Below are 23692 nucleotides of genomic sequence, written 5' to 3'. Positions count from 1 at the left end.
ACGACGCGTGTCACGCTCCTGAGTGGGCCACCAAAAACGCTGGCGAATAGAAGCACGTGTACCCCGAACGCCGGGGTGGCCGGCTAACTTGGCAGAGTGAGCCCACTGAAGAACGGCCAGACGAGTAGGAACGGGAACGAAAAGAAGGTTCCTAGGACAAGCGCGCGGCGATGGAGTGTGAATGAGTGCTTGCTTTACCTGCCTCTCAATTCCCCAGACAGTCAACCCGACAACACGCCCCTCAGGGAGAATCCCCTCGGGGTCGGTGGAGGCTACTGAAGAACTGAAGACGGGATAAAGCATCAGGCTTGGTGTTCTTAGAGCCCGGACGATAAGAAATTACGAACTCGAAACGAGCGAAAAACAGCGCCCAACGAGCCTGACGCGCATTAAGTCGTTTGGCAGAACGGATGTACTCAAGGTTCCTATGGTCAGTCCAAACGACAAAAGGAACGGTCGCCCCCTCCAACCACTGTCGCCATTCGCCTAGGGCTAAGCGGATGGCGAGCAGTTCGCGGTTTCCCACATCATAGTTACGTTCCGACGGCGACAGGCGATGAGAAAAATACGCGCAAGGGTGGACCTTGTCGTCAGAACGGGAGCGCTGGGAAAGAATGGCTCCCACACCCACCTCTGACGCGTCAACCTCGACAATGAACTGTCTAGAGACGTCAGGTGTAACAAGGATAGGTGCGGATGTAAAACGCTTCTTGAGGAGATCAAAAGCTCCCTGGGCAGAAACGGACCACTTAAAGCACGTCTTGACAGAAGTAAGGGCTGTGAGAGGAGCTGCCACCTGACCGAAATTACGGATGAAACGACGATAGAAATTCGCGAAGCCGAGAAAGCGCTGCAGCTCGACGCGTGACGGGCCAATCGATGACAGCTTGGACCTTAGCGGGATCCATCTTAATGCCTTCAGCGGAAATAACAGAACCGAGAAATGTGACGGAGGAGGCATGAAAAGAGCACTTCTCAGCCTTCACATAAAGACAATTCTCTAAAAGGCGCTGGAGGACACGTCGAACGTGCTGAACATGAATCTGGAGTGACGGTGAAAAAATCAGGATATCGTCAAGGTAAACGAAAACAAAGATGTTCAGCATGTCTCTCAGGACATCATTCACTAATGCCTGAAAGACAGCTGGAGCGTTAGCGAGGCCGAACGGCAGAAGTGAAGAGAAAGAACAGGAACAAGACATAACATGACAATACATGACAAGAGGATGCCTGGTTATTTTTTAAAAGTGCTTTCCTCACCATCTTAAATAAGCATTCCCCAATCAAAAAATGTAAAACCAGGAACAGATATAGCCCTTGGTTCACTCCAGACCTGACTGCATTTGACCAGCACAAAAACATCATGTGGCGTACTGCATTACAACACTCCTTCCATAGCCTCCAGCTGTTCTTAAATGCTAGTAAAACTATAAATGCATGCTCTTCAACCGTCCGCTGCCCGCACCCACCCTTCTGACTAGCATCACTACTCTGGACGGTTCTGACTTAGAATATGTGGACAACTACAAATACCTAGGTGTCTGGTTAAACTGTAAACTCTCCTTCCAGACTCACTCTCCTTCCAGACTCACATTAAACATCTCCAATCCAAAATTACATCTAGAATCAGCTTCCTATTTCGCAACAAAGCATCCTTCACTCATGCTGCCAAACATACCCCCGTAAAACTGACTATCCTATCGATCCTTGACTTCGGCGATGTCATTTACAAAATAGCCTCCAACACTCTTCCAGTTCTCTGCTGCCAATGACTGGAACGAATTGCAAAAATCACTGAAGCTGGAGACTCATATCTCCCTCACTAACTTTAAGCATCAGCTGTCAGAGCAGCTCACAGATCATTGCACCTGTACATAGCCCATCTGTAAATAGCCCATCCAACTACCTCATCCCCATATTGTTTTTTTTGCTCCTTTGCACCCCAGTATCTCTACTTGCACATTCATCTTCTGCACATCTATCACTCCAGTGTTTATTTGCTAAATTGTAATTACTTCGCCACTATGGCCTATTTATTGCTTTACCTCCCTAATCTTACCTCATTTGCACACACTGTATATAGATTTTTTTCTATTGTGTTATTGACTGTATGTTTGTTTATTCCATGGGTAACTCTGTGTTGTTGTTTGTGTTTCACTGCTTTGCTTTATCTTGGCCAGGTCGCAGTTGTAAATGAGAACTTGTTCTCAGCCTACCTGGTTAAATATAGGTGAAATAAAATAAATTTAAAAATTTGATTTAGCAACCTTTCGGTTACTGACCCGACGCTCTAACCACTAGCCTACCTGCTGGTTACTGGCCCAACGCTCTAACCACTAGGCTACCTGCTGGTTACTGGCCCAATGCTCTAACCACTAGGCTACCTGCCTAGTGGTTTGTTCAGTCATTAGGCATTCTTGAGTCTGAAGCAGATATGCACCTTTTAAACATTATTTTTATTAATATCGTGATAATTATCGTTATCGAATGAAAAAATATAAAGATATCGTGATAATCTGTCATATCGCCCAGCCCTAATACCGCCTCTACCTTGTCACAACACAACTGATTGGCTCAAATGCATTTATGAAGGAAAGAAATTCCATAATTAACCAGGCACACCTGTTAATTGAAATGCATTCCAGGTGGCCACCTCATGAAGCTGGTTGAGAGAATGTCAAGAGTCTGCAAAGTTGTCATCAAGGCACAGGGTGGCTACTTTGAAGAATCTCAAATATAAAATATATTTTGATTTGTTTAACACTTTATTGCTTACTAGATTATTCCATATGTGTTATTTCATAGTTTCGATGTCTTCACAATTATTCTACAATGAAAATAGTAAAAAATAAAGAAAACCCTGGAATGAGTAGGTGTGTCCAAACCTTTGACTGGTACTGTATATATATACTGTATCTATATACAGTGCCTTGCGAAAGTATTCTCTCCAAAAGTTCAGTGAGGATCTCTGAATGATCCAATGTTGACCTAAATGACTAATGATGATAAATGCAATCCACCTGTGTGTAATCAAGTCTCCGTATAAATGCACCTGCACTGTGATAGTCTCAGAGGTCCGTTAAAAGCGCAGAGAGCATCATGAAGAACAAGGACACACCAGGCAGGTCCGAGATACTGTTGTGAAGAAGTTTAAAGCCGGATTTGGATACAAAAAGATTTCCCAAGCTTTAAACATCCCAAGGAGCACTGTGCAAGCGATAATATTGAAATGGAAGGAGTATTAGACCACTGCAAATCTACCAAGACCTGGCCGTCCCTCTAAACTTTCAGCTCATACAAGGAGAAGACTGATCAGAGATGCAGCCAAGAGGCCCATGATCACTCTGGATGAACTGCAGAGATCTACAGCTGAGGTGGGAGACTCTGTCCATAGGACAACAATCAGTCGTATATTGCACAAATCTGGCCTTTATGGAAGAGTGGCAAGAAGAAAGCCATTTCTTAAAGATATCCATAAAAAGTGTCGTTTAAAGTTTGCCACAAGCCACCTGGGAGACACACCAAACATGTGGAAGAAGGTGCTCTGGTCAGATGAAACCAAAATTGAACTTTTTGGCAACAATGCAAAACGTTATTGTATACATGTTATGTCTTCTTCCAAAGGTTAACCTCAGATAAAAGAAGACTTGTGAAGGTATGTTGGTGTGAATGAAGTCAGAGCTCTTTCCTGTTGACATGCAGGTGTGTGTGTGTAGTTTAAGTCGGAAGTTTACATACACCTTAGCCAAAAGCATTTCAACTCAGTTTTTCACAATTAAGACATTAAGTCCTAGTAAAAATTCCCTGTCTTAGGTCAGTTAGGATAATCACTTTATTTTAAGAATGTGAAATGATTTATTTCAGGTTTTATTTATTTTGTCACATTCCCAGTGGGTCAAAAGTTTAAATACACTCAATTTTATTTGGTAGCATTGCCTTTAAATGTTTAACTTGGGTCAAACGTTTTGGGTAGCCTTCCACAAGCTTCCCACAATAAGTTGGGTGAATTTTGGCCCATTCCTCCTGACAGAGCTGGTGTAACTGAGTCAGGTTTGTAGGCCTCCTTGTTCGTACACGCTTTTTCAGTTCTGCCCACAAATCTTCTATGGGATTGAGGTCAGGGCTTTGTGATGTCCTCTCCGATACCTTGACTTTGTTGTCCTTAAGCCATTTTTCCACAACTTTGGAAGTATGCTTGGGGTCATTGTCCATTTGAAAGACCCATTTGCAACCAAGCTTTAACTTCCTGACTGATGTCTTGAGATGTTACTTCAATATATCCACATCATTTTCCTCCCTCATGCCGTCATCTATGTTGTGAAGTGCACCAGTCCCTCCTGCAGCAAAGCATCCCCACAACATGATGCTGCCACCCCCATGCTTCACAGTTGGGATGGTGTTCTTCGGCTTGCAAGCCTCCCCCTTTTTCCTCCATAACAATGGTCATTATGGCCAAACAGTTCTATTTTTGTTTCATCAGACCAGAGGACATTTCTCCAAAAAGTATCTTTGTTCCCATGTGCAGTTGCAAACCGTAGTATGGCTTTTGGCAGACATATCAGTGTGGATGACGGATCATCACCTCAAGCTGAACCTCGGCAAGACGGAGCTGCTCTTCCTCCCGGGGAAGGACTGCCCGTTCCATGATCTCGCCATCACGGTTGACAACTCCATTGTGTCCTCGTCCCAGAGCGCTAAGAACCTTGGCGTGATCCTGGACAACACCCTGTCGTTCTCAAATAACATCAAGGCGGTGGCCCGTTCCTGTAGGTTCATGCTCTACAACATCCGCAGAGTACGACCCTGCCTCACACAGGAAGCGGCGCAGGTCCTAATCCAGGCACTTGTCATCTCCCGTCTGGATTACTGCAACTCGCTGTTGGCTGGGCTCCCTGCCTGTGCCATTAAACCCCTACAACTCATCCAGAACGCCGCAGCCCGTCTGGTGTTCAACCTTCCCAAGTTCTCTCACGTCACCCCGCTCCTCCGCTCTCTCCACTGGCTTCCAGTTGAAGCTCGCATCCGCTACAAGACCATGGTGCTTGCCTACGGAGCTGTGAGGGGAACGGCACCTCACTACCTCCAGGCTCTGATCAGGCCCTACACCCAAACAAGGGCACTGCGTTCATCCACCTCTGGCCTGCTCGCCTCCCTACCACTGAGGAAGTACAGTTCCCGCTCAGCCCAGTCAAAACTGTTCGCTGCTCTGGCCCCCAATGGTGGAACAAACTCCCTCACGACGCCAGGACAGCGGAGTCAATCACCACCTTCCGGAGACACCTGAAACCCCACCTCTTTAAGGAATACCTAGGATAGGATAAAGTAATCCTTCTCCCCCCCCCCCCTTAAAAGACCTAGATGCACTATTGTAAAGTGGCTGTTCCACTGGATGTCATAAGGTGAAAGCACCAATTTGTAAGTCGCTCTGGATAAGAGCGTCTGCTAAATGACTTAAATGTAAATGTTATGTTTGGCGTAAAAGCAACACAGCGCATCACCCTGAACACACCATCCCCACTGTCAAACATGGTGGTGGCAGCATCATGGTTTGGGCCTGCTTTTCTTCAGCAGGGACAGGGAAGATGGTTAAAATTGATGGGAAGATGGATGGAGCCAAATACAGGACCATTCTGGAAGAAAACCTGATGGAGTCTGCAAAAGACCTGAGACTGGGACGGAGATTTGTCTTCCAACAAGACAATGATCCAAAACATAAAGCAAAATCTACAATGGAATGGTTCAAAAATAAACATATCCAGGTGTTAGAATGGCCAAGTCAAAGTCCAGACCTGAATCCAATCGAGAATCTGTGGAAAGAACTGAAAACTGCTGTTCACAAATGCTCTCCATCCAACCTCACTGAGCTCGAGCTGTTTTGCAAGGAGGAATGGGAAAAAATGTCAGTCTCTCGATGTGCAAAACTGATAGAGACATACCCCAAGCGACTTACAGCTGTAATCGCAGCAAAAGGCGGCGCTACAAAGTATTAACTTAAGGGGGCTGAATAATTTTGCACGCCCAATTTTTCAGTTTTTGATTTGTTAAAAAAGTTTGAAATATCCAATAAATGTTGTTCCACTTCATGATTGTGTCCCACTTGTTGTTGATTCTTCACAAAAAAATACAGTTTTATATCTTTATGTTTGAAGCCTGAAATGTGGCAAAAGCTCGCAAAGTTCAAGGGGGCCGAATACTTTCGCAAGGCACTATATATATATACAGTGGCAAGAAAAAGTATGTGAACCCTTTTGAATTACCTGGATTTCTGCATAAATTGGTCATAACATTTGATCTGACCTTCATCTAAGTCACAACAATTTGCAAACACAGTCTACTTAAACTAATAACACACAAACAATTATACGTTTACTGAACACACCATGTCAACATTCACAGTCCAGGGTGGCAAAAGTATGTGAACCCTTGGGTTTAATAACTGGTTGACCCTCCTTTGGCAGCAATAACCTCAACCAAACGTTGTATGTAGTTGCAGATCAGACCTGCACAACGGTCAGGAGGAATTTTGGACCATTCCTCTTTACAAAACTGTTTCAGTTCAGCAATATTCTTTGGATGTCTGGTGTGAACCACTCTTTTGAGGTCATTCCACAGCATCGCAATCGGGTTGAGGTCAGGACTCTGACTGGGCCACTCCAGAAGGCATATTTTTTTTCTGTTGAAATAATTATGTTGCAAATTTATATATGTGTTTTGGGTTGTTGTCCTGTTGCATCACCCAAGTTCTGATGAGCTTCAATTGGCGGACACATTCTCCTGCAAAATGTCTTGATAAACTTGGGAATTCATTTTTTTGTTCGAGGCATAGTTCACATCAGGCAATGCTTCTTGTGAATAGCAATCTCAAATTTTGTGACTGTTTTTTTTATAGGGAAAGGCATCTCTAATCTCATCTCATTGATTGGACTCCAGTTTAGCTGACTCCTTTTGGAGAAGTCATTAGCCTAGGGGTTCAAATACTTTTTCCAACCTACACTGTGAAAGTTTAAATGATGTATTCAATAGTTTAAGCACACTGTGTTTGTCTATTGTTGTGACTTAGATGAAGATCAGATCAAATCATGTTATGACCAATTTATGCAGAAATCCAGGTAATTCCACATACTTTTTCTTGCCACTGTACTGTATATCGTTTTTTTTTCATCATATTTTTTGGAGAGGCAAAATGGGAAACACTGATTACATTTGTTTGTCCTTCTTGGAAAAGGAGGCCCGAGCACGCCCTCATTCTCATCGACGGGGCTAGAGTGGAACAGGTTGAGAGCTTCAAGTTCCTTAGCGTCCACATCACCAACAAACTAACATGGTCCAAGCACACCAAGACAGTCATAAAGAGGGCACAACAAAAACCTATTCCCTCTCAGGAGACTGAAAAGATTTGTCATGGGTCCTCAGATCGTCAAAAGGTTCTACAGCTGCACCATTGAGAGCATCCTGACGGGTTGCATCTCACTGCCTGGTATGGCAACTGCTCGGCCTCCGACCGCAAGGCACTACAGAGGATAGTGCGTACGGCCCAATACATCACCATCCAGGATCTCTATACCAGGCAGTGTCAGAAGAAGTCCCTAAAAATTGTCAAAGACTCCAGCCACCCTAGTCATAGACTGTTCTCTCTGCTACCGCATGGCAAGCGGTACCTGAGCACCACATTTAGGTACAAGAGGCTTCTAAACAGCTTCTACCCCCAAGCCATAAGACTCCTGGACATCTAATCAAATGGCTACCCGACTATTTGCATTGCCCCCCCCCCCCCCTTTTAACGCTGCTGCTACTCTATGTTATTATCTATGCATAGTCACTTTATAACTCTACCTACATGTACATACTACCTCAATTACCTTGACTAACCGGTGCCCATTGACTCTGTACACTGACTCTGTACCAGTACCCCCTGTATATAGCCGTGCTGTTGTTATTTTACTGCTGCTCTTTAATTATTTGTTACTTTTATTTCTTAATTTATTTGAGGTATTTTTCTTAAAACTGCATTGTTGGTTAAGGGCTTGTAAGTAAGCATTTCACTGTGAGGTCTACACCTGTTCTAATCGACATATGTGACAAATGAATCTAACATAAATCTAGAAATCTGTTATAAATTTGACGTTTTTGCAGGTCTTAGACCCTCAATTTTACATATAGCTTGGTCCCTCAATTTTACATCTAGCTAAGATGTTGGGTGTAGTACTTTTCAAGTGAAAGAATGTGCATGGAAACTAGTAGTGCACTGCAGACAGTCGGGTCTCGTTGCTGCTGAGCCCTCGAATCTCTCTCGTTCAATGACAGCAAACACTTAATTGAAGAATCAAATCAAAATCAAATCAAATTTTATTTGTCACATACACATGGTTAGCAGATGTTAATGCGAGTGTAGCGAAATGCTTGTGCTTCTAATTCCGACAATGCAGTAATAACCAACAAGTAAACTAACTAACAATTCCAAAACTACTGTCTTATACACAGTGTAAGGGGATAAAGAATATGTACATAAAGATATATGAATGACTGATGGTACAGAGCAGCATAGGCAAGATACAGTAGATGGTATTGAGTACAGTATATACATATGAGATGAGTATGTAAACAAAGTGGCATAGTTAAAGTGGCTAGTGATACATGTATTACATAAGGATGCAGTAGATGATATAGAGTACAGTATATATGTATACATATGAGATTAATAATGTAGGGTATGTAAACATTATATTAGGTAGCATTGTTTAAAGTGGCTAGTGATATATTTTACATAATTTCCCATCAATTCCCATTATTAAGGTGGCTGGCGTTGAGTCAGTGTGTTGGCAGCGGCCACTCAATGTTAGTGGTTGCTGTTTAACAGTCTGATGGCCTTGAGATAGAAGCTGTTTTTCAGTCTCTCGGTCCCAGCTTTGATGCACCTGTACTGACCTCGCCTTCTGGATGATAGCGGGGTGAACAGGCAGTGGCTCGGGTGGTTGTTGTCCTTGATGATCTTTATGGCCTTCCTGTAACATCGGGTGGTGTAGGTGTCCTGGAGGGCAGGTAGTTTGCCCCCGGTGATGCGTTGTGCAGACCTTACTACCCTCTGGAGAGCCTTACGGTTGTGGGCGGAGCAGTTGCCGTACCAGGCGGTGATACAGCCCGCCAGGATGCTCTCGATTGTGCATCTGTAGAAGTTTGTGAGTGCTTTTGGTGACAAGCCGAATTTCTTCAGCCTCCTGAGGTTGAAGAGGCGCTGCTGCGCCTTCTTTACGATGCTGTCTGTGTGAGTGGACCAATTCAGTTTGTCTGTGATGTGTATGCCGAGGAACTTAAAACTTACTACCCTCTCTCCACTACTGTTCCATCGATGTGGATAGGGGGGTGTTCCCTCTGCTGTTTCCTGAAGTCCACAATCATCTCCTTAGTTTAGTTGACGTTGAGTGTGAGGTTATTTTCCTGACACCACACTCCGAGGGCCCTCACCTCCTCCCTGTAGGCCGTCTCGTCGTTGTTGGTAATCAAGCCTACCACTGTTGTGTCGTCCGCAAACTTGATGATTGAGTTGGAGGCGTGCGTGGCCACGCAGTCGTGGGGGAAGAGGGAGTACAGGAGAGGGCTCAGAACGCACCCTTGTGGGGCCCCAGTGTTGAGGATCAGCGGGGTGGAGATGTTGTTGCCTACGCTCACCACCTGGGGGCGGCCCGTCAGGAAGTCCAGTACCCAGTTGCACAGGGCGGGGTCGAGACCCAGGGTCTCGAGCTTGATGACGAGCTTGGAGGGTACTATGGTGTTAAATGCCGAGCTGTAGTCGATGAACAGCATTCTCACATAGGTATTCCTCTTGTCCAGATAGGTTAGGGCAGTGTGCAGTGTGGTTGAGATTGCATCGTCTGTGGACCTATTTGGGCGGTAAGCAAATTGGAGTGGGTCTAGGATGTCAGGTAGGGTGGAGGTGATATGGTCCTTGACTAGTCTCTCAAAGCACTTCATGATGACGGAAGTGAGTGCTACGGGGCGGTAGTCGTTTAGCTCAGTTACCTTAGCTTTCTTGGGAACAGGAACAATGGTGGCCCTCTTGAAGCATGTGGGAACAGCAGACTGGTATAGGGATTGATTGAATATGTCCGTAAACACACCGGCCAGCTGGTCTGCGCATGCTCTGAGGGCGCGGCTGGGGATGCCGTCTGGGCCTGCAGCCTTGCGAGGGTTAACACGTTTTAATGTTTTACTCACCTCGGCTGCAGTGAAGGAGAGTCCGCATGTTTTCGTTGCAGGCGTCGTGGTCAGCTTTTCCGAAAGGAGGGCGGGGCAGGGCCTTATATGCGTCGCGGAAGTTAGAGTAACAATAATCCAAGGTTTTGCCAGCCCTGGTTGCGCAGTCGATATGCTGATACAATTTAGGGAGTCTTGTTTTCAGATTAGCCTTGTTAAAATCCCCAGCTACAATGAATGCAGCCTCAGGATGTATGGATTCCAGTTTGCAAAGAGTGAAATAAAGTTTGTTCAGAGCCATCGATGTGTCTGCTTGGGGGGGAATATATACGGCTGTGATTATAATCGAAGAGAATTCTCTTGGTAGATAATGCGGTTTACATTTGATTGTGAGGAATTCTAAATCAGGTGAACAGAAGGATTTGAGTTCCTGTATGTTTCTGTGATCATACCACGTCTCGTTAGCCATAAGGCATACGCCCCCGCCCCTCTTCTTACCAGAAAGTTGTTTGTTTCTGTCGGCGCGATGCGTGGAGAAACCCGCTGGCTGCACCGCCTCCGATAGCGTCTCTCCAGTGAGCCATGTTTCCGTGAAGCAAAGAACGTTACAGTCTCTGATGTCCCTCTGGAATGCTACCCTTGCTCGGATTTCATCAACCTTGTTGTCAAGAGACTGGACATTGGCGAGAAGAATGCTAGGGAGTGATGCACGATGTGCCCGTCTCCGGAGTCTGACCAGAAGACCGCCTCGTTTCCCTCTTTTACGGAGTCGTTTTTTTGGGTCGCCGGCTGGGATCCATTCCGTTGTCCTGGTTGAAAGGCAGAACACAGGATCCGCTTTGCGAAAGTCATATTCTTGGTCGTACTGATGGTGAGTTGACGCTGATCTTATATTCAGTAGTTCTTCTCGACTGTATGTAATGAAACCTAAGATGACCTGGGGTACTAATGTAAGAAATAACACGTAAAAAATAAAAAATAAACTGCATAGTTTCCTAGGAACGCGAAGCGAGGCGGCCATCTCTGTCGGTGCCGGAAGTAGTCCATAGTTCCCACCCCTACAGCTACCGAACTATGACATGCCTCAAGAAAAACTGTGTGAGCGCGAACAGCCAAAAAACATCCTGCCGAACACCAAAACTAACAAAAAGGCTCATAAAACGCTTTCATTTCTCATAACATATCTGTATAATTATGAGGGGGATGAACCAACAGACTGACTAGTGCCACATGTCAAGGCTAAAATGGTAAAAGCAATAACTCTTGTTCTCATCAAAGTTAGTTTAGTGTCCACTATGAGTCAGTGACATAAAAGCAATAGCTCTTTGTCAAAGTTAGTCTTCTATCAAGCCAGTCAGCGGTATAGTCATGTACGTACACTTGATGACTAGAGAAGTAAAAGCAACTCCTCATCAAAGTTAGTCTTCTGTCAAGCCAGAGTGAGTCAGGCAGTAACCTTGTCACAACATTTCCCTGAATGAAAAGCAGCAGCTCTGTTCATTGTTTTTCTTTTATGTGTGTAAGACTCTAAACACAGGAAACCACGTGATTGAGTGTTGTGATTTTCCTGAAACAATTATGCGTCTGTTTGAGACCTTTTCCAGTCTGGAAATAACAACAAAACAATTTTAAACTAGCAGAAGTCTTAATTTAACACTCACTGGCAAATGTTGAAGTATTCAAACATTTATGTCTAAACTATTATTTTTGCCAAAATTAGAAACTCAATCTCAAGAGAAACCCCATTTACTCGCTAAAAAAATCAGTGTGAAGTATATAACGTACAGCAGCTCAATCCAAGACATTGTTATCTTAGTAGCAAACAAGATAATAACAGCTATTACCATCAAAACACATTCTATATTGTCAATATTTGTGAACTGAACTATTAGCTTTCATTATACTTTCAGTATCACAAGTAGAATAAAGATATATTCTATTCTAATGCCACAAGCCTTCGTTTTGTATCTAGCGCCTGGTAAGTCAGTGAGACCTTCAACAGTATTCTGAACACTCAGCATCTCTGGAGAGTCCCTCTCTGATGCAGTCCTGATGCTGTGACCTTCAAATCAGAGTCATCAACATGATGAGAAACCTAATTCGGGCAGCAGCAGGCAGGGCAGAACAACAGGCCATTATCATTCACCTTCATCACAACACACTGCCTGCCAGCAGCAAGAGTAGAGAGGGGTATTTATCAGACCACCAAGGACCAGCTACTACACTCCTAGACCAAGAACTACTGCACTACACTACACTCCCTTCAGAGGCTTGAGAGGGAGGAGGACCCATCAATACCACTGCAAATGCAAATGGTTGTGCCCTTGTACAACTATGATGATTAAACAAATTGATGAAAGTGAGAGTTAGATGTGTGGTACACATAAAGCTTGACAATCCTGGGATTTATATGAGCCTGCATATCTTGAAGTGTCTTTTTTTGTCAACTCTGCCTGCCTTTTATTTATTTGATAATGCTCACTCTCACCGCAAACATTTTTGACTGATTGGAGCATGTTATTACCTGACAAGAAGGCTAGGCGTTTCTTCAGAATGGGCAGTATGTTGGTGGCATCCATCCTGGCAAGTTCCACCCTTCAGTCTGAAAAGTAAAGATGTAGGTATAGCAAAGCAGGTGACATGATAATGACATGATCACTCACACACGCGCACACATACAACATAGCATTTACAACTGTGATCACTTTGTCAATGAAACGCCAAATGATACAATGAAAAGCCTAGATGCTTTACCTTCCTGGAAATCACAGGTACCTCCTTCAAACTTTTCCTTCTGGGCACATGTTCTGTAATGAGGACAAAGAGATAAGAAAAGTCAACACTATAGATAAGTAGCAACTAGCTCAATATTGACAATCATGTTGACAAACGAATCATCCCCGAACGTGGAATCAAGACATACCTTATTACTTTGTAAGAACAAAACAATCTCCAGGCACTTAGGTAGGCTACAGTATCAAGTTATGATGTATGAAGAAGGAAGTGTAACTGTTCTGTTCTATTGTATTCCATTAGCTTCAAATACACTAATAAACTTACATGATTCTGCCAAACAAGCGGTGGGAGGATTACCCATCTGGGCTGTTATCATTAACATGTCTTGTCTTAACTGAACTGAATGATACTCAAACCACTGCAGTACATCATCATATCCTTTCAGTCAAGTCTGTTTTTATCCCAAAGACTGCAGAATGATAGATTTACATGGTTGCTGGCCAAATCAGTGTCGGGAAACATTTGAAAGCCATTAGTAGATTGAAATGCAGCAAACTCTGACTTACTGCACAGTACTGAGCCACCCACTGGCATATTATCATAGATTACATGCCAAATGGCCTGGTCATGGGCCCTGGTCAAAAGTAGTGCACTACATAGGGAATAGGGTACCATTTGGGATGAAGACCTGTTTTACTGTACCTTCTTCTCTCTAACTTACATGTAGCATTGTGTAATTTTGGGTTCATCCAGACTACAGTTATCAAACCACTATAACCATTAATAATGAAATAACCTTGTCCTTGTGTCATATATTATTAGAGAAAGTTGGGTTTGCTTTTTTTCCTGTAAAGTTAGTGTCTTTGAGCTATTATATCTAGATCAAATATGTGCATGATGTGTAAAGTGTGTTGACTGCCAGAGGCTACTGTAATTAGCAGTGGTGTAAAGTATTTAAATAAAAATACTTTAAAGTACTACTTAAGTAGTTTTTTGGGGTATCAGTACTTCTTTTTACTGTTTATATGTTTGGCAACTTTTACTTCACTACATTCCTAAAGAAAATAATCTACTTTTTAATCCATACATTTTCCCCGACACCCAAAAGTACTCATTACATGTTGACAGGTGGTCCAATTCACACACTTATCAAGAGAGCATACCTGGTCATCCCTACTGCCTCTGGTCTGGCGGACTCACTAAACACAAATGCTTTGTTTGTCAATTATATCTGGGTGTTGCAGTGTGCCCCTGGTTATCCCTTCATTAAAAAAAAAATGAAATGTGAAAAATGTGTAGTCTGATTTGCATAATATAAGGAATTTGAAATTATTTATACTTTTACTTTTTTAATTCATTTTTAGCAATTCCATTTACTTTTGATACTTAAGTAGATTTAAAACCAAATACTTTTAGACTTTTACTCAAGTAGTTTTTTACTGGTTGACTGTCACTTTCACTTGAGTCCATTTCTATTAAGGTATCCTTACTAAGTATGACAATTGAGTACTTTTTCCACCACTGGTAAATAGCCATTGGATAATTTCACTCATATTCTCATACTCCTAGAATAAATAGTTACTCATATGTGGAGGCTGTAATTGATGACAATAACAATGCTACTTATTTTGATAAAAGGCATAATATTGTCAATTTGAATATTAGACTGCTACCAGAGCATTGATAATAGTTGTCCTTGCTTTCAAAGGTTGGCTTCAGTAATTCGATAATGATGACATTTTCAATGACATTACCAATGGCCACGACGCATTGGCTAGGTATGAAAGGGGCGTTTATGAGGGTAGGCAATAATAGGCATGGTTGAGAATAAACAGACATACACTTTCTTACATTTAGGTTCAATTGCAAGTTTCGATATTAGGCTATCCTTATCTGTTGGCAGATCATTGTAGAATGGTTTTATAGCCAGGCACACAGCTATAGCCACGAGACAAAAGCCCTGAAATCGAAGGACCCACCTCCATGGCCTGTTCATCGCTCGAGCTCGTTTCGTACATTCTATCATGTAAGACCCTCTTCATGATGTATGAAATGTATGATGATATAGCTACACATTTGCTCACCCGTGCTGAATAAGAAGCAGCGTTTGTATAACTGTGGCGGTAGCACGAGGTTTTCCCCCAACAACTGGCTAGTGGCGACACAACCAACAGAAGCAATACAACACTGTTGCATTAGAGTAGGCTATTGCAGACACAATGACATTGAATCCCGCTCTAACCGCGTTCCCATTATAATCCTTGATAATGTTGCATTGTAACGACCGAAGGGACGATTTCATTCTTACCTCAGACGAAACAGGACGAAGTGTGTACCGTTATACGATGTTGAATCAATGTAGTTTGTAGGAGGTGCAGCAGTAGGCAGCTGTTTCTAGTGAAAAATCGCAATGTTTATCTGACCGAGTTCCACAGATTTTTTGGACGGTTAGCCTACGCGATAACATCTATGTGATCACGTCTTTCAAGGCTTTAGACGCCGTTATAAAAATGGTATCCTCAAAAGTTACAACTCAGCCATATCGACACTGGATTTGCTATTGAAATATGGTTTGTTTTCAGGGGGCTGGACTTTTACTACAGAGGCCACTCCCAAACGGACAATACTTAGTGTTCTCTCTGCCCGGTAGAAACGGATTCAATGAGCCGTTTTCCATTCAAATGAAAAATATGGAAACTGTCAAATGTATTATTTATAAAACATTACTTTTTATTATCATATATAATGACAGTGAGGGCAAAACATTTTATTGTTTAAAAAGGTGAAGATTACATAAACATTTTATATGATATGTTTTATAAAGCTTTATAAACGTTATAACATGTTTATAAACATTTTATTATTATTTTAGAGACAGTAGGCTAGGTAACGCTACCGTAAAAGGGTCTATAAATAGTTTATAAACTGTTAACTAGGCTTATACGTTTGTGGATAGTTTATACAGCTGTAATAAACAGTAGGCAAGGTAATTATAGTCACTATTATAATCATTATTATTAATGTGTTCATTCATGTGTATTTGTGTATTTGTTATTTAGATGCAACTGATGAAGATAAGAAACACAAATAAGTATGTTCTCTGATAAATGCTGAACATTTATGTTTTGAAAATTTCCTCCCAAGTCAACAATCAAACTCATTTCCAACAATATACTTTGTATATGGTCCCTTAATTTAAATGCATGACATGTTTAATATGTGTTTTCTATAGTAATGAGGTGTGCAACGTATTTAGGATTATTGTGTCTCTGAAGAACCACTAGATGTCTCTGCCTTTCTATTCAAAGCTGTGATCAAATGTTCCCTGCTCACATGCATGAATTGAGCAGTTCTGATTCAGGGCAGGCATGTTTTATATGACGCAGCATACAACATGTTGACTGTCATTCTGACCCGAATTAGCTCATTTACATAAAACTGCATTAGTGCTTTAAATATTGCACTGAACAAAAATATAAAAGCAGCATGCAACAATTTCAAAGATTTTACTGAGTTACAGTTCATATAAGGAAATCAGTCCATTAATTAATTAGGCCCTAATCTATGGATTTCACATGACTGGAATACAGATGTGCATCTGTTGGTCACAGATACCTTTAAAAAAAAAAGCAGACCACCATTTGCCTCATGCAGTGCAACACATCTCCTTCGCATAGAGTTGATCAGGCTGTTGATTATGGCCTGTGGAATGTTGTCCCAATCATTTTCAATGGCTGTGCAAAGTTTCTAGATATTGGCGGGAACTGGAACACTCTGTTGAATACGTTGATCCAGAGCATCCCAAACATGCTCAATGGGTGACGTGTCTGGTGAGTATGCAGGCCATGTAAGAACTGGGACATTTTTAGCTTCCAGGAATTGTGTACAGATCCTTGCAACATGGGGCTGTGCATTATCATGCTCAAACATGAGGTGATGGCGGTGGATGAATGGCACGACAATGGTCCTAAGGATCTCATCACGGCATCTCTGTGCATTCATATTGCCTCCAATAAAATGCAATTGTATTCGTTGTCCGTAGCTTATGCCTGCCCATACCATAACCCTACCGCCACCATGGGGCACTTTGTTCACAACGTTGACATCAGCAAACCGCTCGCCCACATGATCCTCCGTGAAGAAATAAGGTTTTTGTGCATATGGAACATTTCTGGGATCTTTTCTTTCAGCTCATGAAACATGGGACAAAAAAACATTTATATTTGTGTCCATTGTACATCCATATCTATACGATGACTTAGTATTCCAAGTCAAATTGATGAAAAAGGCCACGTGTAAAATATGGCTGGCTGATTTTGGTAAAGAAACTACTTTGTAGAAAGTACCATTGCGTTCAGTGGTAATGATGAGATGCTGGGCAGTCTGCAATGATTGTGTGGATGTAGGCCTATTCGTACTGTAATTGCTGTAATCTCCCTATCGACCAAACAGATAGAATGTAAGATGAAGTTGTGTGGGCTGTATGTTTAGCTAAACCTGAAATAGTCTTAGAGTGCTAAACATAACATTGTGTTGGCTGTATGTTTAAACCTGACATCGACTCAGAGTGTTAAATGTGGAGGTGTGTTGGCTTTGAGATCAGACAGAGCAAAGTACTTGGAGTTACTTAGTTATATCAGAGGAGGCAGTAGGCACAACACATATGAGTAATACCTGCCAAGCAGAAAGAAGGCTTTATACAACATTTCTGCACTGAACAGAAAGCCAGGATTATACAGTATATCACCGGATTAGGAGAAGTGACTAAATATGCACTGTCAAGAAAATATTTGAGATTCCATCTTGCATCTTTTGATAAAGTAGGTACAGTCCCTATACGTGTATCATAATTACAGATATTGGGATCTCTATCCAATCTACAGTTGAAGTCGGAAGTTTACATACACTTAGGTTGGAGTCATTAAAACTTGTTTTTCAACCACTAACAAACTATAGTTTTGGCAAGTCGGTTAGGACATCTACTTTGTGCATGACACAAGTAATTTTCCCAACAATTGTTTACAGACAGATTATTTAACTTCTAATTGTCACACCCTGACCTTAGTTATCTTTGTTTTCTTTATTATTTTGGTTGGGTCAGGGTGTGACGAGGGTGGTATGTGTGTTTTTGCCTTGTCTAGGTTTTTTTGTATATCTATGGGGTTTTGATTTGACTAGGTAAATGTAGGTCTATGTTGGCCTGAATTGGTTCCCAATCAGAGGCAGGTGTTTATCGTTGTCTCTGATTGGGGATCCTATTTAGGTTGCTATTTCCAATGTGTGGGTTATTGTCTATGTGAAGTTGCATGTCAGCATTCGGTTTATCATAGCTTCACGTTCGTTTTGTTAGTTTGTTTAAGTGTTCTTCATTAATTAAAGAAGAATGTATTCTTATCACGCTGTGCCTTGGTCTCATCGTTACGACGAACGTGACAGAATAACCCACCAAATAAGCACCAAGCAGCATGTGAATAAGGAGCGGACATCCTGGGCGCGGGAGAAAGATGAGTGGAGGACATCCTGGACCTGGGAGGAGGTAATGGCAGGGGACAAGACCCTGCCATGGAAGCAGGTGGAGATAGCACAGGAGGAAAGGCAACGATACAAGGAGCCAAGGCAACCACAGAAACCCCAATAATTATTTTGGGTGGGCACATGGAGCAGTCGGCGGAGCCAAGGAGTAAACCAGAGCCATTCTGGGAGAAGAAGGAGGATTCAGATGAGAGAAATGGGGGAGTTGTTGAGTTGGTGGGGGATGCACGGATTTGGAATAAAAGAACATGTTATCAGTTTGGTGCCACCTGAGTCAGCTCTCCGTACTCGTCCTGAAACGTGTATTAATGTTCCGGAAACAATTGATGCCGGCTATACACACCAGGTCTCCAGTGTACCTTCAAGACCCAGTGCGTCCTGTGCCAACTCCTTGCACTCTCCCTCAAGTGCACTTTCCCAGTCAGGTGTGTCCTGTTCCTGCTCCTCGCACTCTCCCTCCAGTGCGCCTCCAGAGTCCAGTACGTCCTGTTCCTGCTCCTCGCACTCTCCCTCCAGTGCGCCTCCAGAGTCCAGTACGTCCTGTTCCTGCTACCCGCACTCGCCCTGAGGTGCGTGTCACCAGCCCGGTACCACCAGTGCCGGTACCACGCACCAGGCCTACAGTGTGCCTCGGCAGTCCAGTACGCCCTGTTCCTCCTCCCCGCACTCGCCCTGAGGTGCGTGTCACCAGCCCGGTACTACCAGTACCGGCACCACGCACCAGGCATCCAGTGCGCCTTCAGGGTCAAGTACACCCTGTTCCTGCTCCTCGCACTCGCCCTGAGGTGCGTGTCTCCAGCCCGGTACCACCAGTACCGGCACCACGCACCAGGCTTACAGTGCGCCTCGGCAATCCAAAGCGTCCGGCGACAGTACCCAGTCCAGAGCGTCCAGGCGACAGTACCCAGTCCAGAGCGTCCAGGCGACAGTACCCAGTCCAGAGCGTCCGGCGACAGTACCCAGTCCAGAGCGTCCGGCGACAGTACCCAGTCCAGAGCGTCCGGCGACAGTACCCAGTCCAGAGCGTCCGGCGACAGTTCACAGACCGGAACCTCCTACGACGGGCCACAGTCAGGAACCTCCTACGACGGGCCACAGTCCGGAACCTCCTACGACGGGCCACAGTCCGGAACCTCCTACGACGGGCCACAGTCCGGAACCTCCTACGACGGGCCACAGTCCGGAACCTCCTACGACGGGCCACAGTCCGGAACCTCCTACGACGGGCCACAGTCCGGAACCTCCTACGACGGGCCACATTCTGGAACCTCCTACGACGGGCCACAGTCTGGGGCCTCCTACGACGGTCCCCAGCCGGGGTCTCCAGCGACGGTCCCAAGCCCGGGGTCTCCAGCGACGGTCCCCAGCCCGGGGTCTCCAGCTACGGTCCCCAGTCCGGGGTCTCCAGCCACGGGCCCCAGTCCAGAACATCCGACGGTGATCCACGGGTCTGTGCTACAAGAGCGGACTCAGTGTAAAGAAGGGGGGCAGCGTCCAGAACCAGAGACGCCACCGAGGTTAGATGCCCACCCAGACCCTCCCATATAGGTTTAGGTTTGCGGCCGGGAGTCCGCACCTTTGGGGGGGGGGTACTGTCACGTCCTGATTAATAAGTATATACCTACCGTGGTAGGTTTTGTGGGTTTTACACTCTTATATAGGTGTCATATCTTGCCATAAAACAATGCAATACTTGTATATGTCACAGCAGGTCTAACTATGTGTCATTTTATCAACTCCGGCTACCCGTTATACAACGGGTGGGTCTAATCCTGAATGCTGATTGGTTAAAGCCGCATTCCAACCTGTGTCTATTCCACAAATTACCACCAGCTAAATCTATGACATTAAAATGCCTCTTTAATCCACTGTCTCATCAGCCCAGCCAGGCAATTTATATACTTGATCTCCACCATAAAATACATTTAGACATTATCTCACATTTCTTTTAGACTAACATTTCATTTTCAACAGCGGAGATTTTATAAACCTTAATGTCTGTCTCTCTGACATTTGTAACATTGTTTCAATATTCAAACTCTACAGCTATCACATAGTAATGAACATGCCGGTACTCGGGATGAGACAGACAGGCAGTCAGCTTTTATCAGCCAGTCGAAGTCAAGAATCAGCCTAATTGTTATGGATATATACAAATAAATATCAATAGAAAACAGGTACAACAAAACGATTGCAGTCTTTCCAGATTCAGTTTGAAGTGATTGTGTTAGCGGTGTTGTTGGTTAGCTGCCCTGAACAAGTGTCCTGACGAGAGAGACACATTTTTTTATGCCAGTCGAAGTTGCACCTCATCAGCTTATTGTTATGGATGTATCCAAATAAACGTCCCAAGAAAACAGCTTAAACAAATGCTACTTTGTTTTTATCCTGGCTGCACTGTTTGATGTGACTGCAAGTTAGCCGTAGTTGGCTAGCTAACAAGCAAGTCATAAGAACGTGGCCAGCCATTATGGCAATGGGACATTCAGATCTAACAATTGGGTTGCGTCCATAGATACAGAGCAAAAAGGCTTGAAATAGTATGAATAAATTGAATAAATTCATAAAAATAACGTTTTTAATGAAAATATGTAAATGATCATGTCAATATGTTGGTAACCTGTTGTATAAAAGTGATAATGAAGCTGGTGTTTGGAGGATATATTGGCACTGTTTTCTAACACCACCCGTGCCAATATATCCTCCAAACACTGGCTTCTTGGGCATTATCACTCAACTATAACAGTTGTGTTAGTTGTTATGACATATTATGACATTCTAGCTGTTCTTGCCATAATATGGAGTTGGTCTTTTACCAAATAGGGCTATCTTCTATATACCACCCTACCTTGCAACAACACAACTGTTTGGCTCAGTTGCATTGAGAAGGAAATACATTCCACAAATTAACTTTTAACAAGGCACACCTGTTAATTTAAATGCATTCCAGGTGACTACCTCATGAAGCTGGTTGAGAGAATGCCAAGAGTGTGCAAAGCTGTCATCAAAGAAAGGGGTGACTACTTTGAAGAATCTCAAATATAAAATATATTTGGATTTGTTTAATACTTTTTTGGTGACTACATGATTCCATATGTGTTATTTCATAGTTTTGATATCTTCACTATTGTAGAAAATAGTCCAATTTAAAGAAAAACCGTGGAATGAGTATACCTAAATAAATCACAGACAGTGTCACCAGCAAAGCAGCCATTCAGTTGTGTTGTGACAAGGGGTGGTATACATAAGATAACCCAATTTGGTAAAAGACCAAGTCAATATTATTGCAAGAACAGCTCAAATAAGCAAAGAGAAATGACAGTCCATCATTACTTTAAGACATGAAGGTCTGTCAATGTGGAACATTTCTTCAAGCGCAGTCGCAGAAACCATCAAGCGCTATGATGAAACTGGCTCTCATGAGGACCGCCACAGGAAAGGAAGACCCAGAGTTACTTCTGCTGCAGAGGAAACGTTCATTAGAGTTAACTCCACCTCAGATTGCAGCCCAAATAAATGCTTCCCAGAGTTCAAGTAACAGACACATCTCAAAATCAACTGTTCAGAGGAGACTGTGTTAATCAGGCCATCATGGTTGAATTGCTGCAAAGGACACCAATAATAAGAACAGACTTGCTTGGGCCAAGAAACACGAGCAATGGACATTAGACTAGTGGAAATCTGTCCTTAGGTCCAAATGTGAAATTTTTGGTTCCAACCACCTTGTCCTTGTGAGACACAGAGTAGGTGAATGGATGATCACTGCATGTGTGGTTCCCACCATGAAGCATAGAGGAGGAGGTGATGGTGTGGGGGTTGCTTTGCTGGTGACACTGTCAGTGATTTATTTAGAATTCAAGGCACACTTAACCAGCATGGCTACCACAGCATTCTGCAGCGATACGTCATCCCATCTGGTTTGCGCTTAGTGGGACTATCATTTTGTTTTTAAACAGCACAATGACCCAACACAACTCTGGGGTGTGTAAGGGCTATTTGACCAAGAAGGAGAGTGATGGAGTCCTGCATCAGATGACCTGGCCTCCACAATCACCCGACCTCAACCCAATTGAGATGGTTTGGGCTGAGCTGGACTGCAGAGTGAAGGAAAAGCAGCCAACAAGTGATCAGCATATGTGGGAACTCCTTCAACTGTTGGAAAAGCATTCCAGGTGAAGCTGGTTGAGAGAATGCCAAGAGTGTACAAAGCTGTCATCAAGGCAAGGGTGGCTACTTTGAAGAATCTAAAATATAACATATGAAACACTTTTTTGGTTACTACATGATTCCATGTGTTCATTTCATAGTTTTGATGTATTCACTATTATTCTACAATGTAGAAAGTAGTAAAAAATAAAGATAAACCCTGGAATGAGGTGTGTCCAAACTTTTGACTGGTACTGTATATATTGAGTGATGTCGTAACACAGATGAACATATGTGAGATAGTGTTGTTTATTGCCAGAGTAAAGCAACTTCTAAACTAGGCAAATGTACTGTAGCTGGACATATGCTGCTGCTGGCATAGTACACAATATGTTCCAGATTAGATATCCTCCTAAGCCTCATATTAGATCATATTTATATGCTGAATATTAATTTGAATATGTATATAATTTAATCATATATATTTTTTAATCAAAAGGACATGATGGATTATGCTGCACAAATCTCAATGACTGAATTTTGTAGGAGAAGAACCTAAAAAGTTGGTAATGTAAATTAATAGTAATATTTTCAGTTGCATTTGAAATCGTTTAAAATATGTATAATCAGCATATGATATCTTCCTCTATCTTAACATGTTAATTTAGCAGGAGATATTAGAACCTAAAATGTGTTCATTAAGAAATGTTCTTTATAATATTCATAATACTTTAAACGTTGACAAATTAAGTAATCAGTCTTCTTATAATATCAAGGAATAACTCAATACTGTCAAGCCTGCTTCCACTCTTTCCGGGCGCCAGGCTCCCCAGCATTACGCACACCTGCTTTCCCCTGTCATCAGGCGCATTGGACTCACCTGGACTCAATCACCTCTGTCATTATCTCCCCTATATTTGTCTGTTACCCCGCTCTGTTCCCTGCTTCAGCATTGATTGTCATATGTCCATATGTATACTCGCGTGCTGACGCTGTTCCTGTGTTGTTCCATGTCTGTTCCGATTAAATGTTTAACTCCCCGTACCAGCTTCTCTATGCCAGCGTTGGTCCTTAAAAATACGAGTGA

The 23692-nt window shown here is 43.1% G+C and overlaps 1 protein-coding gene across 2 annotated transcripts in view; it reads right to left on the bottom strand.

Moving 5' to 3' along the window:
- LOC115129580 (SEC14 domain and spectrin repeat-containing protein 1-like) overlaps positions 1-15503 on the bottom strand; it is a 69112-nt gene extending 53609 nt beyond the window's left edge. For both annotated transcript variants that reach the window (XM_029660108.2, XM_029660116.2), the window contains exons 1-3: positions 15236-15503; positions 12946-12998; positions 12716-12793 (exon numbers count right to left, since the gene is read on the bottom strand). In XM_029660108.2, coding sequence (XP_029515968.2) covers positions 12716-12770 — 55 coding nt within the window. In that variant the 5' untranslated portion in view covers positions 12771-12793; positions 12946-12998; positions 15236-15503. The remainder of the gene's footprint in view (positions 1-12715; positions 12794-12945; positions 12999-15235) is intronic.
- Between the last annotated feature and the right edge of the window lie 8189 nt (positions 15504-23692).

The sequence above is a fragment of the Oncorhynchus nerka genome, linkage group LG1 (genome assembly GCF_034236695.1).
Source record: "Oncorhynchus nerka isolate Pitt River linkage group LG1, Oner_Uvic_2.0, whole genome shotgun sequence".
In the NCBI taxonomy this organism is placed as follows: Eukaryota; Metazoa; Chordata; class Actinopteri; order Salmoniformes; family Salmonidae; genus Oncorhynchus; species Oncorhynchus nerka.
Note: the sequence above shows the minus strand (reverse complement) of the source record. Positions and strands in the feature narration are given on the sequence as shown.